The sequence below is a fragment of the Primulina eburnea genome, chromosome 15 (assembly GCF_022965805.1).
Source record: "Primulina eburnea isolate SZY01 chromosome 15, ASM2296580v1, whole genome shotgun sequence".
In the NCBI taxonomy this organism is placed as follows: Eukaryota; Viridiplantae; Streptophyta; class Magnoliopsida; order Lamiales; family Gesneriaceae; genus Primulina; species Primulina eburnea.
The window spans coordinates 22,225,540-22,238,975 of record NC_133115.1 but is presented as its reverse complement, the minus strand read 5'-3'; the positions used below and the strand labels follow the sequence as shown (position 1 = coordinate 22,238,975).

The following is a 13,436-nucleotide window of genomic DNA, read 5'->3' as shown; positions in this document are numbered from 1 at the left end:
AATAGATTCAATGATACTTATTTTGTTCCAAAAAAATTATAAACGAAATAAGTTTGTCCTCGTGGAGGTGCAATGTAAAAACATATGAGATCAAGAAGCTGAAACAAAGGTATTTTGAACAAGGTCTGAGAGATAATTTACGTTTGGGTGTAATTTTAAGAGGTGGGTGTAGCATCACGTACGTAAAAATATGTTCGAATTGAGTCCATACTTACAAAGTTTCAAGTTGCAGAGATGTATTGTTAGAGTAGGTTCCAGCAAATCAACTTACGACTTGAACTTTATTGACTTTTATGTAAACAAAAAATATTTATGGAGTTCCAACGGATTTATAGTGTTTGGTAATTTTGAGTGAAGATAATGGCTGTGATAGCACCTCGTTTCCCGCATCACCTACTAAGTATGGTAAGTCGGTTGCCCATACTTTATGATAACTTCTGGAACACTCCAAATCTAAGTGGTTCTGACAGATTTAGACATCCCGTAACAATCACACTCGAGTGTGGTGCAATTCTCGAGGTTGTCCAAGTGGTAAGGCACCCGGGAACTCATAAGACAGCCCGAGTTCTTGACTGCCCGGGAAGAGGAGAAGTGCCCGGTGTATTGACTTCGATTCGGGCGGTCCAATTAATTTCCCGGGTCATTCATGACCCGATTCCTTATGGGGAAATCACCACCCATCCCTAAAATAGTCGGGCTAGAGTCTGACTCGCTGTCCCGATTAATCATACTTGTACTTTTGTGAAAACATAATTCAGAATATGTAAAAGCTTCGGTGGCTTCAAATATCCCAGTGATGGGATGAGGTGTCAGGGCTCATGTCTCCCGGGCTTACTGAATAACTAGGGTACAGAGCCCTGAGACAGGGTACGGGTCCTTTAACTTAAGGAATGGTCGAGGTGCGGAGCCCCGAGCCAGGGTGTAGATCACTGGACTATACAAAATGGTCGAGGTACAGAGCCCCGAGCCAGGGTGTGGTGCTCTGGGCTTTTAGTTGATCGAGGTGTGGTTCTCCGAGCCAGGGTGTAGTGCCCTAGGATTTTAAGAACCAAGGTACGGAGCCTTGGACCGGGAAGCATGTCCCGGGACTTGTGTATGGTCGAGGTGTGATTCCCCAAGCCAAGGTGTAGTGCCCTGAGCTTTTAAGAACCAAGGTACGTAGCCTTGGGCCGGGGAGTATGTCCCAGGACTTTTGAATGGTCGAGGTGTGGTTCTCCGAGCCAGGGTTAGTGCCCTGGGCTTTTTGTTGATCGAGGTGTGGTTCTCCGAGCCAGGGTGTAGTGTTCTGGGGTTTTTGTTGATCGATGTGTGGTTCTCCGAGCCTAGCTGTTTGTGCCCTGAGCTTTTAAGAACCAAGGTACGGAGCCTTGGGTCGGGGAGCATGTCCCGAGACTTGTGAATGGTCGAGGTGTGATTCCCCGAGCCAGTGTAGTGCCTTGGGCTTTTAAGAACCAAGGTACGGAGCCTTGGGCCAGGCAACATGTCCCGGGACTTGTGAATGGTCGAGGTGTGATTCCCCGAGCCAGGGTGTAGTGCCCTGGGCTTTTTGTTGATCGAGGTGTGGTTCCCCGAGCTAGGGTGTAGTGCCCTGGGCTTTTTGTTGATCGAGGTGTGGTTCCCCGAGCCAGGGTGTTTGTGCCGTGGGCTTTTAAGAACCAAGGTACGGAGCCTTGGGCCGGGGAGCATGTCCCGGGACTTGTGAATGGTCGAGGTGTGATTTCCCGAGCCAGGGTGTAGTGCCATGGGATTTTTGTTGATCGAGGTATGTGTTGGAAACTAAATTTCAGTGATTTGACAAACTAAGCTTCGAAACGTATTTGAATAACTGATCAAAGGAAACGAGCTTAACTGACTCAAATAATTACAACTATTATTTGTCTCTAGCTGAAGATTAATGCGTACCAGCTAAATATTATACACGTCATCAGTTGAAGCAGAAATCTAATTGGCTGATCAGTTGGGAACTGATCAGTTGAAACAAATCAGTTATGAGTTTTTCCAGCAAAGTATCTTTCAGCTGATCCCTCAACTGTACACATCATCAGTTGAGAAGACAATCGACAAATAGTACAACAGACTACAACTAGTAGTGAAACACCGCATTTCAGATATTGCAGTGTACGAATGTCAGAGAATATCGACGTGGCAATCAACGGATATAAATATTCAAATGGTATTTAATATTACCGTTGAGAGGGAAGCCAATAAATATGTGAAGAGAGCAGCTGAGAAAACAACACGTGAATTACTATTCTATTCAAGCTTGTTGTTACTCTACTAAAATCACAACTCGCATTCAGATATCAAAGCTCACTCTTATCAGATTTATCAGTAGCAATCAAGGCTATATTTACGAGCTTGCTAGCACCTTGAAATCTTTGTTAGATTTATTCAGTTGTGTTATATTTATTCACGCACTGTAAAAGCTTTTGTGAACTAAGAGTTTCAGTTTGGCAGTGTTAAGTCCAAACTGAAGTGGGTCAGTACAACGTGTGTATTTGATCAAAGTCTTTTAATGATAATCATATCTTCGTGATAGAAGGGGTGACATAGGAGCTATTCTAATATCCGAACATCCAGAAACATATCGTGTGTTTTTCATTTCAGTTACTTTCAGTTATTCTATCTTTCAGTCAGTTTACTTCCGCAACTGTTTTCCAGTTAAACTGATTGTTATCGACTGACGAGATACCGAGTGTCAATTTGTAACTAAACTGAACCCATTATTCGAAAAGAATACATAATCAGTGAGTGTTTATTCAACCCCTCCCCCCCCCCCCCCCCCCCTCATAGACATTATCACCTTCGAAGATTTCCACTGTACTAGCAACGTGCAAAAGTTCTCGATATTTCTACAGCTGTTCCACCAGTATGGGAGTGGTATCCATCTCATTCTCCCAAAGAAACTGGAGTTCTTGTAGCTCCTCCTAGAAGCGAAGGACTTTATGGAAGACTTCATCTTCCATCTCAGCCTTTTGCTGCTCCACAGCTGAGCGCATGAAGTCGTCTGCCATGTCTGGAGCATTTGAGCTACCTGCACCTGCCATTTTATCTGCTGAATATTACTTGCTGATTTGTTTAAGACTAACTGAGCCACTTTTATTTATAGCACAGGGACGAGGAAGATGAAAGGACAAAGTCATTACGAAAGACGATTAATCTTCTAAGCATAAGATTTTATTTAATTCGTCTTGCTTAAATTTCCGTAATCTTTATATGCATGAATATTGGTTTAAAATGTTAACTAAGAAGACAGCAGTTAGTAAATTCTCAACGAAAAGACACAGTTTCACAACTGATCGTTCAGCTGATTATTTTACTAATCTTCTCACATAAGTTAACAAATTAACCATTTTTGTTCCAAATTTAGTGACGTGACTGATTATCAAGCATTAAATGCTATCTTTCAACAAATTTCAGGTTGAAACGTGGATCCTTTTTAATCCATGTATCTTTAACACGATTTTACCACATGTACACACATACACACGTATTTTATTCAGAATTTCTTGGACTGACACATGTCCAATAATTCGAACAGTCACGTACATTAGTATTTTACCCGATCCATTTCAGTTCTTCTTCCTTACGCTTACTAAAAATTCTCAGAGTAAAAGCAAACTCAAGCTTTCGTTTTCGTAGGAAATCATTCACTTCAAATGGCCAAGCAAATTCCCGCACACATGTTGAACGCAATGGCTATCAACTTTGGATAAGTCCTATCAGTTGAAGAAGCCAATATCAAAAACGTGTTTCTGAAGCTCGAATCAGTTGGACTGAGGCCGTTTTTGGGGGCAATCTTCACAGAAGATATATCCAAAGGAACTTCAAGACTTCTACTCCACTGGAAAGATCAATTCTGATGATAATATCGTTTCTACTGTCAATGGTCAGTTGTTGACCATCTCTGAAGATTCTTTTGGGGAAATGTTCTTTCTGCCTTCTGATTGATTGGCACATCTTGCTGAGGTGAAAGCATCTGACGTTGAAGAGATGCAAACCCTCATCTCTGCTGATGGACGGAAAATCAAGGTTTCCGATCCAAAGAAAGAACTGAAGCATGAAGTTCAGGTGCTAGCCGATATTGTGGCTAAAGGGCTATTGGCGAAGGCAAGATCTTTTGCTGCCCTTACCTTGGAGAAATTTCAAGCCATCACTGTCATCATGGCTGGACGAAAACTAAACTGGAAGCACCTTATCTTCAATATTTTAAAGAATATGTTCCAGTCCACCAAGCAGTCCAAGGGATTTGCTGTTCAACTGAGCTATTTGATGAAAGCCAAAGGGTTGGTGGCTGATGATTCTGAAAGATCATCTAAATTCAAAGTTTTCAATGCCAAAAATATTCAGCCACCAAAGACTAAGCTGGACATGTCTACTGATCAGTTTGTGAAGATAAAGAAGGAGATTGGGACTCAGCAGGCTGCTCCCAAGTCAGTTAAACAGACCAAGACTCTGGCACAACTGAAGACTACCAAGAGAAAACTGATCGTCAATTGATCAGATTCTGAGGAAACACCCTTTCAGCTGATTACTAAGAAGCAAAGGCAAAGGACTCTGAAGACAAATCCAGTGGCTAAGTTGGCATATGTCCCTACTGGGAGGCTGAAACCATCAGATGCTCAACAGCCTATTCAGGCTATTCCAGCTGATGAGAAGAAGGAGTCAGCAAAAGCTTCAGCTCCTTTGATCCAAATCAAATGACCTTCAATTTTGCTCCTGCTCGACCAAAGGGAATCGTGATTCAGGAAAGAGTGGACGCTACTCACTCTGGACTGAACATTCCACATATTCTTACTGATGAGAAAGGAAATGGCAAGTTGATTGAAGATCCCAGGCCATTGAATGCCATTCAAACTCACATTGACCTCGTCTGGGAACACTTTTACTGAAGATTTATGATGCGTGGACAAGGTTCAGAATGAACACTTTTGCTAAACAACTGAAAAAGAAGTCAAAGCTGAATACATTCATCAAGCTGGAGGCAACTGTTCTTAGAATGGTCAAGGATGCTTCAATAATTCAGGCTTTGGGGCAAAAGAACTATTTCTTTGATCAAATCAGAGCCAAGATGTTGGGCCAACAGATTGAGAAATTGAAAACCAACTATATTCCCACAAGTCCAACTGCTTACAATGATCGAGATGTGCTCACGCAGCTGGAAAATGATCTTATGGCTCTGCAATCACAGATAAAATTTTGGGAGATGGATCAAGAATTAATCAATCATGAAGGCACTTCAGAAGATGAAGAAGATGATTCGCCTTCTCAGCACAGAGAGCCATCCCCTGTAAAAGCTGCTGCTACAACTGAAGAGCCAGCTCATGATATGCCTCAATCTACTGCTGCTGATCATCAAATATATTCAGAAGCTGACTTGACACTCGCAAATATTGATGAAATCATTCATTCAGTGGTAGAAGAATTTCAAGTAAATGTACCTTCCACAGAATCAGTTGATCTCCCAACTGATCAAGCAGCTACAGATGTTCTTATCCCTGTCTCTGCTGAACAAGAGGTTCAAACTGATGTGCCAATTCAATCAAATGTTGAGCCAACTAAAGAAAATGTTGTCACTGAGGAAGCTCAGTTGCATGTTGAAGAACCGCAGCAAGATTCAGTTGACCAACATTCAGAACCATCAGTCACTGACCCTCCAACTGAAACTACCGCAGATCCGCAACTGAATCAGCAGTGCAGTCCATCTACTGCTCCTAATCAATCTTCTTCTTCTACAGTTCAACAAGAAGTCAATGAGGAAGACGTGCCAGAGATGACACATGAGGTAACAGAGGTTTCTGACCGAACTTTGGTGATATTTGATCGATCTACCAAGGAACAAGAACCAGGGCCGTCTGGACCAGTATCTCCTCATCCTTCTTCAGACATGGATTTGGTCCTTGAAGAAATTTAGGACATTAAACTCAACATGTCGAAAATAATGCAAGAAATAAAGGAGATTTAGAGCACTCAGCTTTCTCATTCTCTGAAGTTGAACTCCTCCAGTGAATTTAATTCAGGCAAACTGAAATCCATTCAAACAGCTGTGACTTCCATCACCTTTGCAATCGACGAGCTCAAAAAGAACAGAGGCCTAGCTGAAAGTCTTTATGTTACTCGAGATTCAATCAGCAAAAGAGTTGAATCCATGGAACTATCTGTTTCAAAGAAAATCGATTTACTGCATTCTACCGTATTGACTGCTGTCAAAGACATTGCAGCTGATGTTAGGATTTTATCTCTCAGGGTCGATGTGCTTGACAAAAAGGGGGAAGCAGCTAGGTTAATGAAAGAATAAGAGAGGATATAGTTGAAGAGACATTCTTTTTTTAGTTATTAGTCGAAGATTATTTGTTTTTCTTTGTACGAATCTGTACATTAGAAATTATTTTATCTACAATAATTCAAAGAATTCTTTTACTTCAAATGATCAGCTTATTCTATTCTGAGTTTTGTCAATCACCAAAAAGGGAGAAATTGTTGGAAACTAAATTTCAGTGATTTGACAAACTAAGCTTCGAAACGTATTTGAATAACTGATCAAAGGCAACGAGCTTAACTGACTAAATAATTACAACTGTTAGTTGTCTCTAGCTGAAGATTGATGCGTACTAGCTAAATATTATACACGTCATCAGTTGAAGCAGAAATCTAACTGGCTGATCAGTTGGGAACTGATCAGTTGAAACAAATCAGTTATGAGTTTTTCCAGCAAAATATCTTTCAGCTGATCCCTCGGCTGTACACATCATCAGCTGAGAACGACAACAGACTACAACTAGTAGTGGAACGCCGTATTTCAGAGATTGCAGTGTACGAATGTCAAAGAATATCGACGTGGCAATCAACAGATATAAAGATTCAAATGGTATTTAATATTACCGTTGATAGGGAAGCCTATAAATAGGTGAAGAGAGCAGCTGAGAAAAACAACACGCGAATTACTATTATATTCAAGCTTGATATTACTCTACGAAAATCACAACTCGCATTCAGATATAAAAGCTCACTCTTATCAGATTTATCAGTAGCAATCAAGGCTACATTTACGAGCTTGCTAGCACCTTGAAATATTTGTTAGATTTATTCAGTTGTGTTATATTTAGTCACACACCGTAAAAGCTTTTGTGAACTAAGAGTTTCAGTTTGGCATTGTTAAGTCCAAACTGAAGTGGGTCAGCACAACGTGTGTATTTGATCAAATTCTTTTAGTGATAATCCTATCTTCGTGATAGAAGGGGTCACGTAGGAGTTATTCTGTTCTCCGAACATCCAGAAACATATCGTGTGTTTTTCATTTCAGTTATTTTCAGTTATTCTATCTTTCAGTCAGTTTACTTCCGCAACTATTTTCCAGTTAAAATGATTGTTATCGACTGACGAGATACTGAGTGTCAGTTTGTAACTAAACTGAACCCATTATTCGAAAAGGATACATAATCAGTGAGTGTTTATTCAAACCCCCCTTTCTAAACACTTATCATCTTTTTAACCGATCCTTTCAGTATGGTTCCCCGAGCCAGGGTGTAGTGCCCTGGGCTTTTTTTGATCGAGGTGTGGTTCCCCGAGCCAGGGTGTTTGTGCCTTGGGCTTTTTGTTGATCGTGGTGTGGTTCCCCGAGCCAGGGTACGGATCCCTGGACTTAAGATAAGGGTGCCGGGGCCTCATGCCTCCTGGTCTTTAAATAAGAATGACGGGGCCTCATGTCTCCCGGACTTTCAAGAAGGTGTCGGGGTGGTCTGCCCTGTCTGCCCGGGTTCTGGCATGGTATGCCCGGGTGCTCTAGCATGTCTGCTCAGGCTCTGGCATGGTATGCCCGGGTGCTCTGGCATGTCTGACCGAGCTCTTAAGAATGTGTTGGGGCCTCATGCCTCCCGGACTTTTAACTTTTCTGCTTCTCCTACTATATTAGTTTTATTAAAACCAAATCACTAAACTGGAAATACTGAATCAGAATTCATTTTCGGTAGAGTGAAACTTCTCTAGTTGAGCTAAATTAGGTGACTAATATACCTATATGCTAAGTGCATAGCAAATGTTCTTCCACGTCAATCCGGGATAACTGTTGAGCTTTGAGCCCATATAAAATCTACATAAGATCTGAGTGCCGAGCTGGTCGGACTTGTATGTTTGCCAAACAGAGTTGGGCTTACTGAATTGCCGAGCAAGGTCGGGCTTACTTTTGAATGGAAACCATATCTATGTCTTGAGCTCAAGTTCCCACAGACGGCGCCAATGATGTGATCTCGCTGAAATGGGTGAGCCGGGTTAGGAGCTCCAACGGATCAAATCAATAATTTATAGTGTTTGGGAATTTTGAGTGAAGATAATGGCTGTGATAGCACCTCGTTTCCCACGCCACCTACTAAGTATGGTAAGTCGGTTGCACATACTTTATGATAACTTCTGGAACAATCCAAATCCAAGTGGTTCTAACAGATTTAGACAGCTTGTAACAATCATACTCGAGTGTGGTGCAATTCTCGAGGTTGTCCAAGTGGTCAGGTACCCGGGAACTCATAAGACAGCGTGGCCTCTTGACTAACCGGTAAGAGGAGAAGTGCTCAGTGTATTGACTCCGATTCGGGCGGTCCAATTAATATCCCGGGTCATTCATGACCCGGTTCCTTATGGGGGTATCAGCACCATAAGGTCCACAGGATACATGGATCATGAAATTCATTATAAGTGTTTTCCATATTTTAAATTCGTTCTTAGTCATTTCAGTCGCTTAAAATAAGTATATAGGTTCTCGAGCTCGAGAAATAGCATATGTGATGTTAACGTTACATTTAATTGGTAGTGTCCAAACATACAGATAGGTGACATATGATGAGTCAATAACTATAAGGCCCAAACTTCAGACGACGTAATCCAACTGTATGCAAATCTAGGAATTATGAAAAATGACTAATTAATTGATTTTAATTGCTTAAATGGTTATGTGACATGCATTATTATATGTTAAATAGGACTTTATTATCATTATGCATAAAACTGTATTTTTAAGGATTATTCGAGTTGCAATCGAGGAACGGAGACCAAGGGCTGGAAAACGTAAAATGTCTTTATTAAATAATTATTTTTAATTGTTTAAAATATGGATGATGGTTTTCTTATTTTTGAAAATAGCAGTTTTGAGGTGATTTTATACGTCGGGACGTAAATTTTATCGGTGTTGGTTTTTCAACAAAAATACGAACTTTTTGGCAACCCGGCTAATAAAGTCACAAATTTAATTAAACAAAACTATTATAATATTTTAATTATTTCATAATCAAGCACTAGTGGGACTAATTTGGGGGCTTAATGGGCTTAAACTTAATTAAGGAATTAATTAGTATATAATATGTTAAATAACCTCAAATCCTACATTCTTCACACATAAACACACGCCTCTTTTCTGAAAATCCACCCCATATACATGACAACGCACACAAATTATTTTGAAGAAAATTTCGAAAGAAGCTTCAAGGGTTGTCAAGCCTAGGTCCTCCGCGTCATCGTTCTTCGTCGTCAACGTATCTTTGTGCGTTTAAAACGCAAAAGTACGTCATACATCTCCTTTTCTCGTCTATTACATCGTATTGTCATTTTAAATATCGTTTGTATGAAAAGCATGATATTTTTATTATAATTTTCACAATATTGCGTATGCTTGTGATAAACTCAAGGTTTGATGTTCCAAAAACTTGTATATTGTGGTGTTAAGGGGCTGCCATGACTAGGGATTGTTAAAGGATGATTTTACACAAATTATAAGGCCTTAGACACACACCACACATGCTGTAAAACAAAAGAAACAAGCTGGTGCGAGGTCCTTATCTCATATGATCATGTTGGCTCAGTTTTAGTGTATAGGTGGCTAGGATTGGGTTCGGTTGGACCATGGCTTGGATAAGGGTGTGTATGAGTCAAGGGTGGAGTCCTAGCCATGATAGGACTCGAGTACAGGGCTCGGGAAGGAGTCCTAGTAAGGACTCCCACCCGAGAAGGTTGCTGTTGCACGCCTTGGTGCAGCAGCGCGCATGCGACGTTGCAGTTCAGCCAGGGGTCACGGGCTGGGCTAGGGTGTCTTACTACGGTCCTGAGAGGGTGCACGACAGGCTGGTTCAGGGACTGGGTCGACAGCTAGTGTCCTAGATAGAAAAACATAGAGTCCATGTAAGGTGGGTTGCTTCTCGGCTGCAGCACTTGGGGATGGCTAGCTTCGGTTCTGTGGCTGGGGGCTGGCCCGTGGGTTCCTAGGGCTCCAGGAGGGTGTCCCGAGGGGTTGGTCTAGCATGGCTCGAGGGTGGCTCGGGTCTAACCTTAGATGGTCAAGATAGGGTTTTAATTGACCAAATTAATCGAAACACGGCTCACGGGTTCGAGTCGTGGTTCACGAGGGCTAAAATTATATAAAAAGTCTAAGTTTTTAATTTAGGAATTTTATATTAAAGTTTAGGATTTTTCGGGATTTAAAACGCCGTAAAAACGAACAAATAAGATAAATTAAAAAGTCTATTATTTAAGCTAAATAAAATTATGAGAAAATTAATTTAGGCTTAAATAATTATTTGGGACATGTTAGAGTCAATAAAGTCAAGAAAATGTCAAAAACGTGAAATTTTACGTTTAGAGATAAAACGATCTTTTTACACCTAAAAAATTAGTAAACGTCACGACAGTGCCCTAAATGATGTTTTTATAATATTATGATTATTTTTAAATGTTTATGAAATTTTACATGATTAAATTATGATTTTTAAATGTCCATGGATTTTTTTATGATTTAATGTTGACATTTAAAAGTTATGTTGTATGCTTGGTTTCATAAATGAAAAATGATATATTATGCATGATTTTTTAAAAGTGATGAAAATGTGATTTATTGGAGGAAGTGAAGTAATTGTGACTATTGAAGATACGAATGAGAATTTCGTGAGGGGAGAAGACCCCAGAGGGAGCTCCTTTATGGGAAAAAGCCTCAGAGGGAGCCCCGACTATTGTATTTCTATTCAAATGAGGATAGGCCAAGGCTCAATTAACAGGTGAGAGTGTCGCTGATTTTCCCGCCGCCCAGTACTGTGGCTACACGTAGATGGATCCATCGACTTTTTGAGGTTTGAGGAAAGTCACAATTAACGATCTGAATTCAATAATAAGGAAAATGTTTATGTTAATGATAAAAAGGTTTTATGTTATGTAATGATGAAAGGTAAAGGTAAAGGTAAAGGTTGAAGTTTATGTTGCATGTCGTGAAAATTTTATTTTTACGTAAAAGTATCTTTCATTGTTGCATGTGTTTTTATACATATTACTTGTTATCAAGATTATGATGTGTTGAGTCTTTAGACTCACTAGGTGTGATGGATGCAGGTGATTATGATGTTAATATTACTGGAGGTCTTGATGGTTGATTTTGCTGGACTGTCGGTGCACATAACCCGAGGACCAGCGCTTCTAATTTTCCGCACTTATGATTTATGTTTACGATTTATGTTAAAAGATTTTTAAGACCATTTACTTATGCTTTTGAGTGGTTTTTGAGAGGATGATACTTTTTAGGTTTATTGCTTTTTAGGTTGGTTTACTTTTGATGATTTTACGTTTGGAGATATTTCTTATAATTTTCAAATACTAGTTGGTTGATTTATTGTTTTAAAATTGTGCAAAATATTTTATAAAACTATTTTAATTACTTGTGAGGGTTCGGCCGAGTTTTTATTTTTTTTTTTCAAAAATTGCTAGTCCTTTTTAAGTAATAAAAATGACAGACGTTTCATTTGGTATCAGAGTCAGGTTCCTGTATAGGGTTGTGCCACCATCAGCGCCAGAAAGATCAGTCGTCAAGCCTCAAATTTGTAAGTTTTTACATGCTTTATATAATTCAGTATGATGTTACCCGCACGATGACATGAATAATATTTTTACGTTATGTGTTTACGAGCTTTTTGAGTATTTATGTTTTGCATGCTTAATTGCTAAATGGGTTAGAAAATTAGAATATGTCACATGATTAGAGAACTTAGATTTAAATGTATGTTGGTTACGTTAGAATTTGTAAAACGTCCATATAAAATGCCTCCTGGACGTGCCCCTGTTAATGTGAATCAAGCAGAGAACAGTGTGAACCATCGAGGAAATGCACCACCACCACCTCCTCTAGGGGATGCTGCTACATGCACTTGAGGGAATGGCTCGTCTCTTCGAGCAACAGTTACAGCAGCAGCAACAGTTACAACAGATGCAGCTGGCACCTAGGCCACAACATGATATTTATGATCAGTTCCGGAGGCTAGGGCCGAAGGAATTTTCTGGCACTACCAATCCTTTTGCTGCTAAGGGTTGGATTCGTTCACTCGAGGTACACTTTTTATATCTGGATATGAGAGATGCTGACCGTGTGAGGTGTACCACTTAACTGTTTAGGGTGATGCTTCTTTCTGGTGGGAAGGAGCCGAGCATGGGATTGATATTACTACTCTTACTTGGGCCCGATTTAAAGAAATATTCTATGAGAAGTATTCTACTACTGATGTTAGAGGACGGTCGAAGAGAGAGTTTATGAGCCTCCGTCAGGGAGACTCGTCTGTTGCTGAGTTTGTGAAGAAGTTTGATAGGGGTTGTTACTTTGTAACCCTTATAGCGAGGGATCCTGCAGAGAAGCTTAGACACTTCATGGATGGTCTACGACCCACCTTGCGAAATAATGTTATGATTATGCGTCCTTTGGACTATGCCACTGCCATTACATATGTCTTCCAGTCTGAGCAGTCTTTGAGGGACGTTGAGTTTGAGATGCAGCGTAAGAGGCAACTACACCAAAGTAACAATCAGTCAAATAAGAAACCATATACGGGTCATCCTTGACCTCAAGGGCCTCAAAAGCCCCAAGGTCCAGTGCACCACCTAAGCCACAAAATCCTGGAGCACCAAAGCCTGCTGAGAGGCAACCATGCAAGGAGTGCAATCGCCTACATATTGGCAAATGTGAATGTGGGACATTCAAGTGTTTCTACTGCAAGGAGAGTGGGCACAAAGCTGGTGATTGCCCAAAAAGGAAAGCATCTACTACGGCACGAGCTTATGTTATGAATGCCGAGGAAGCTGAGGAGGAGACAGACACTACGCTTATCACGGGTAACCTAGTCATTTAACATTTTTATATTGCTTATTATTGCATGAAATGTTAAATTGGTTATTAGAATTGAATTCGGAACAAGATTTAACCTAGTAGAAATTAAGTTGCATGTTCTACTTAGTTGGAATTAAGGTACTATTTTAGAAACCATAGAAAATGATATTAATTTTGTGCCTTATTTTATGTAAAAGATGATTTGATTCCAAATAAAAAGTTTGAGGGCCAAAATTTAAATAAAATCATAACTAAGGGATTTATAGGGGTTTCAAAATTTTTAGGGTCAAATGTACAGTTTTCGAAAGTTGGAGGA

General features: G+C 40.2%; 1 protein-coding gene across 1 annotated transcript; it reads left to right on the top strand.

Moving 5' to 3' along the window:
- Nucleotides 1–12,178: 12,178 nt before the first annotated feature.
- On the top strand, nt 12,179–13,142 carry LOC140815545 (uncharacterized). Its single transcript, XM_073174625.1, has 3 exons — nt 12,179–12,349; nt 12,415–12,797; nt 12,863–13,142. Exons 1-3 carry the CDS (start codon nt 12,179–12,181, stop codon nt 13,140–13,142), a joined length of 834 nt encoding a protein of 277 aa, XP_073030726.1.
- Nucleotides 13,143–13,436: the final 294 nt, after the last annotated feature.

Bases quoted from the DNA above. Each gene is read 5' to 3' on its own strand.
- LOC140815545 (XM_073174625.1), top strand. From the start codon at position 12,179: ATGGCTCGTCTCTTCGAGCAACAGTTACAGCAGCAGCAACAGTTACAA. The intron at 12,350-12,414 runs GTACACTTTTTA...TTAACTGTTTAG, and splicing joins GTTGGATTCGTTCACTCGAG to GGTGATGCTTCTTTCTGGTG. The intron at 12,798-12,862 runs GCAACTACACCA...CTTGACCTCAAG, and splicing joins TTTGAGATGCAGCGTAAGAG to GGCCTCAAAAGCCCCAAGGT.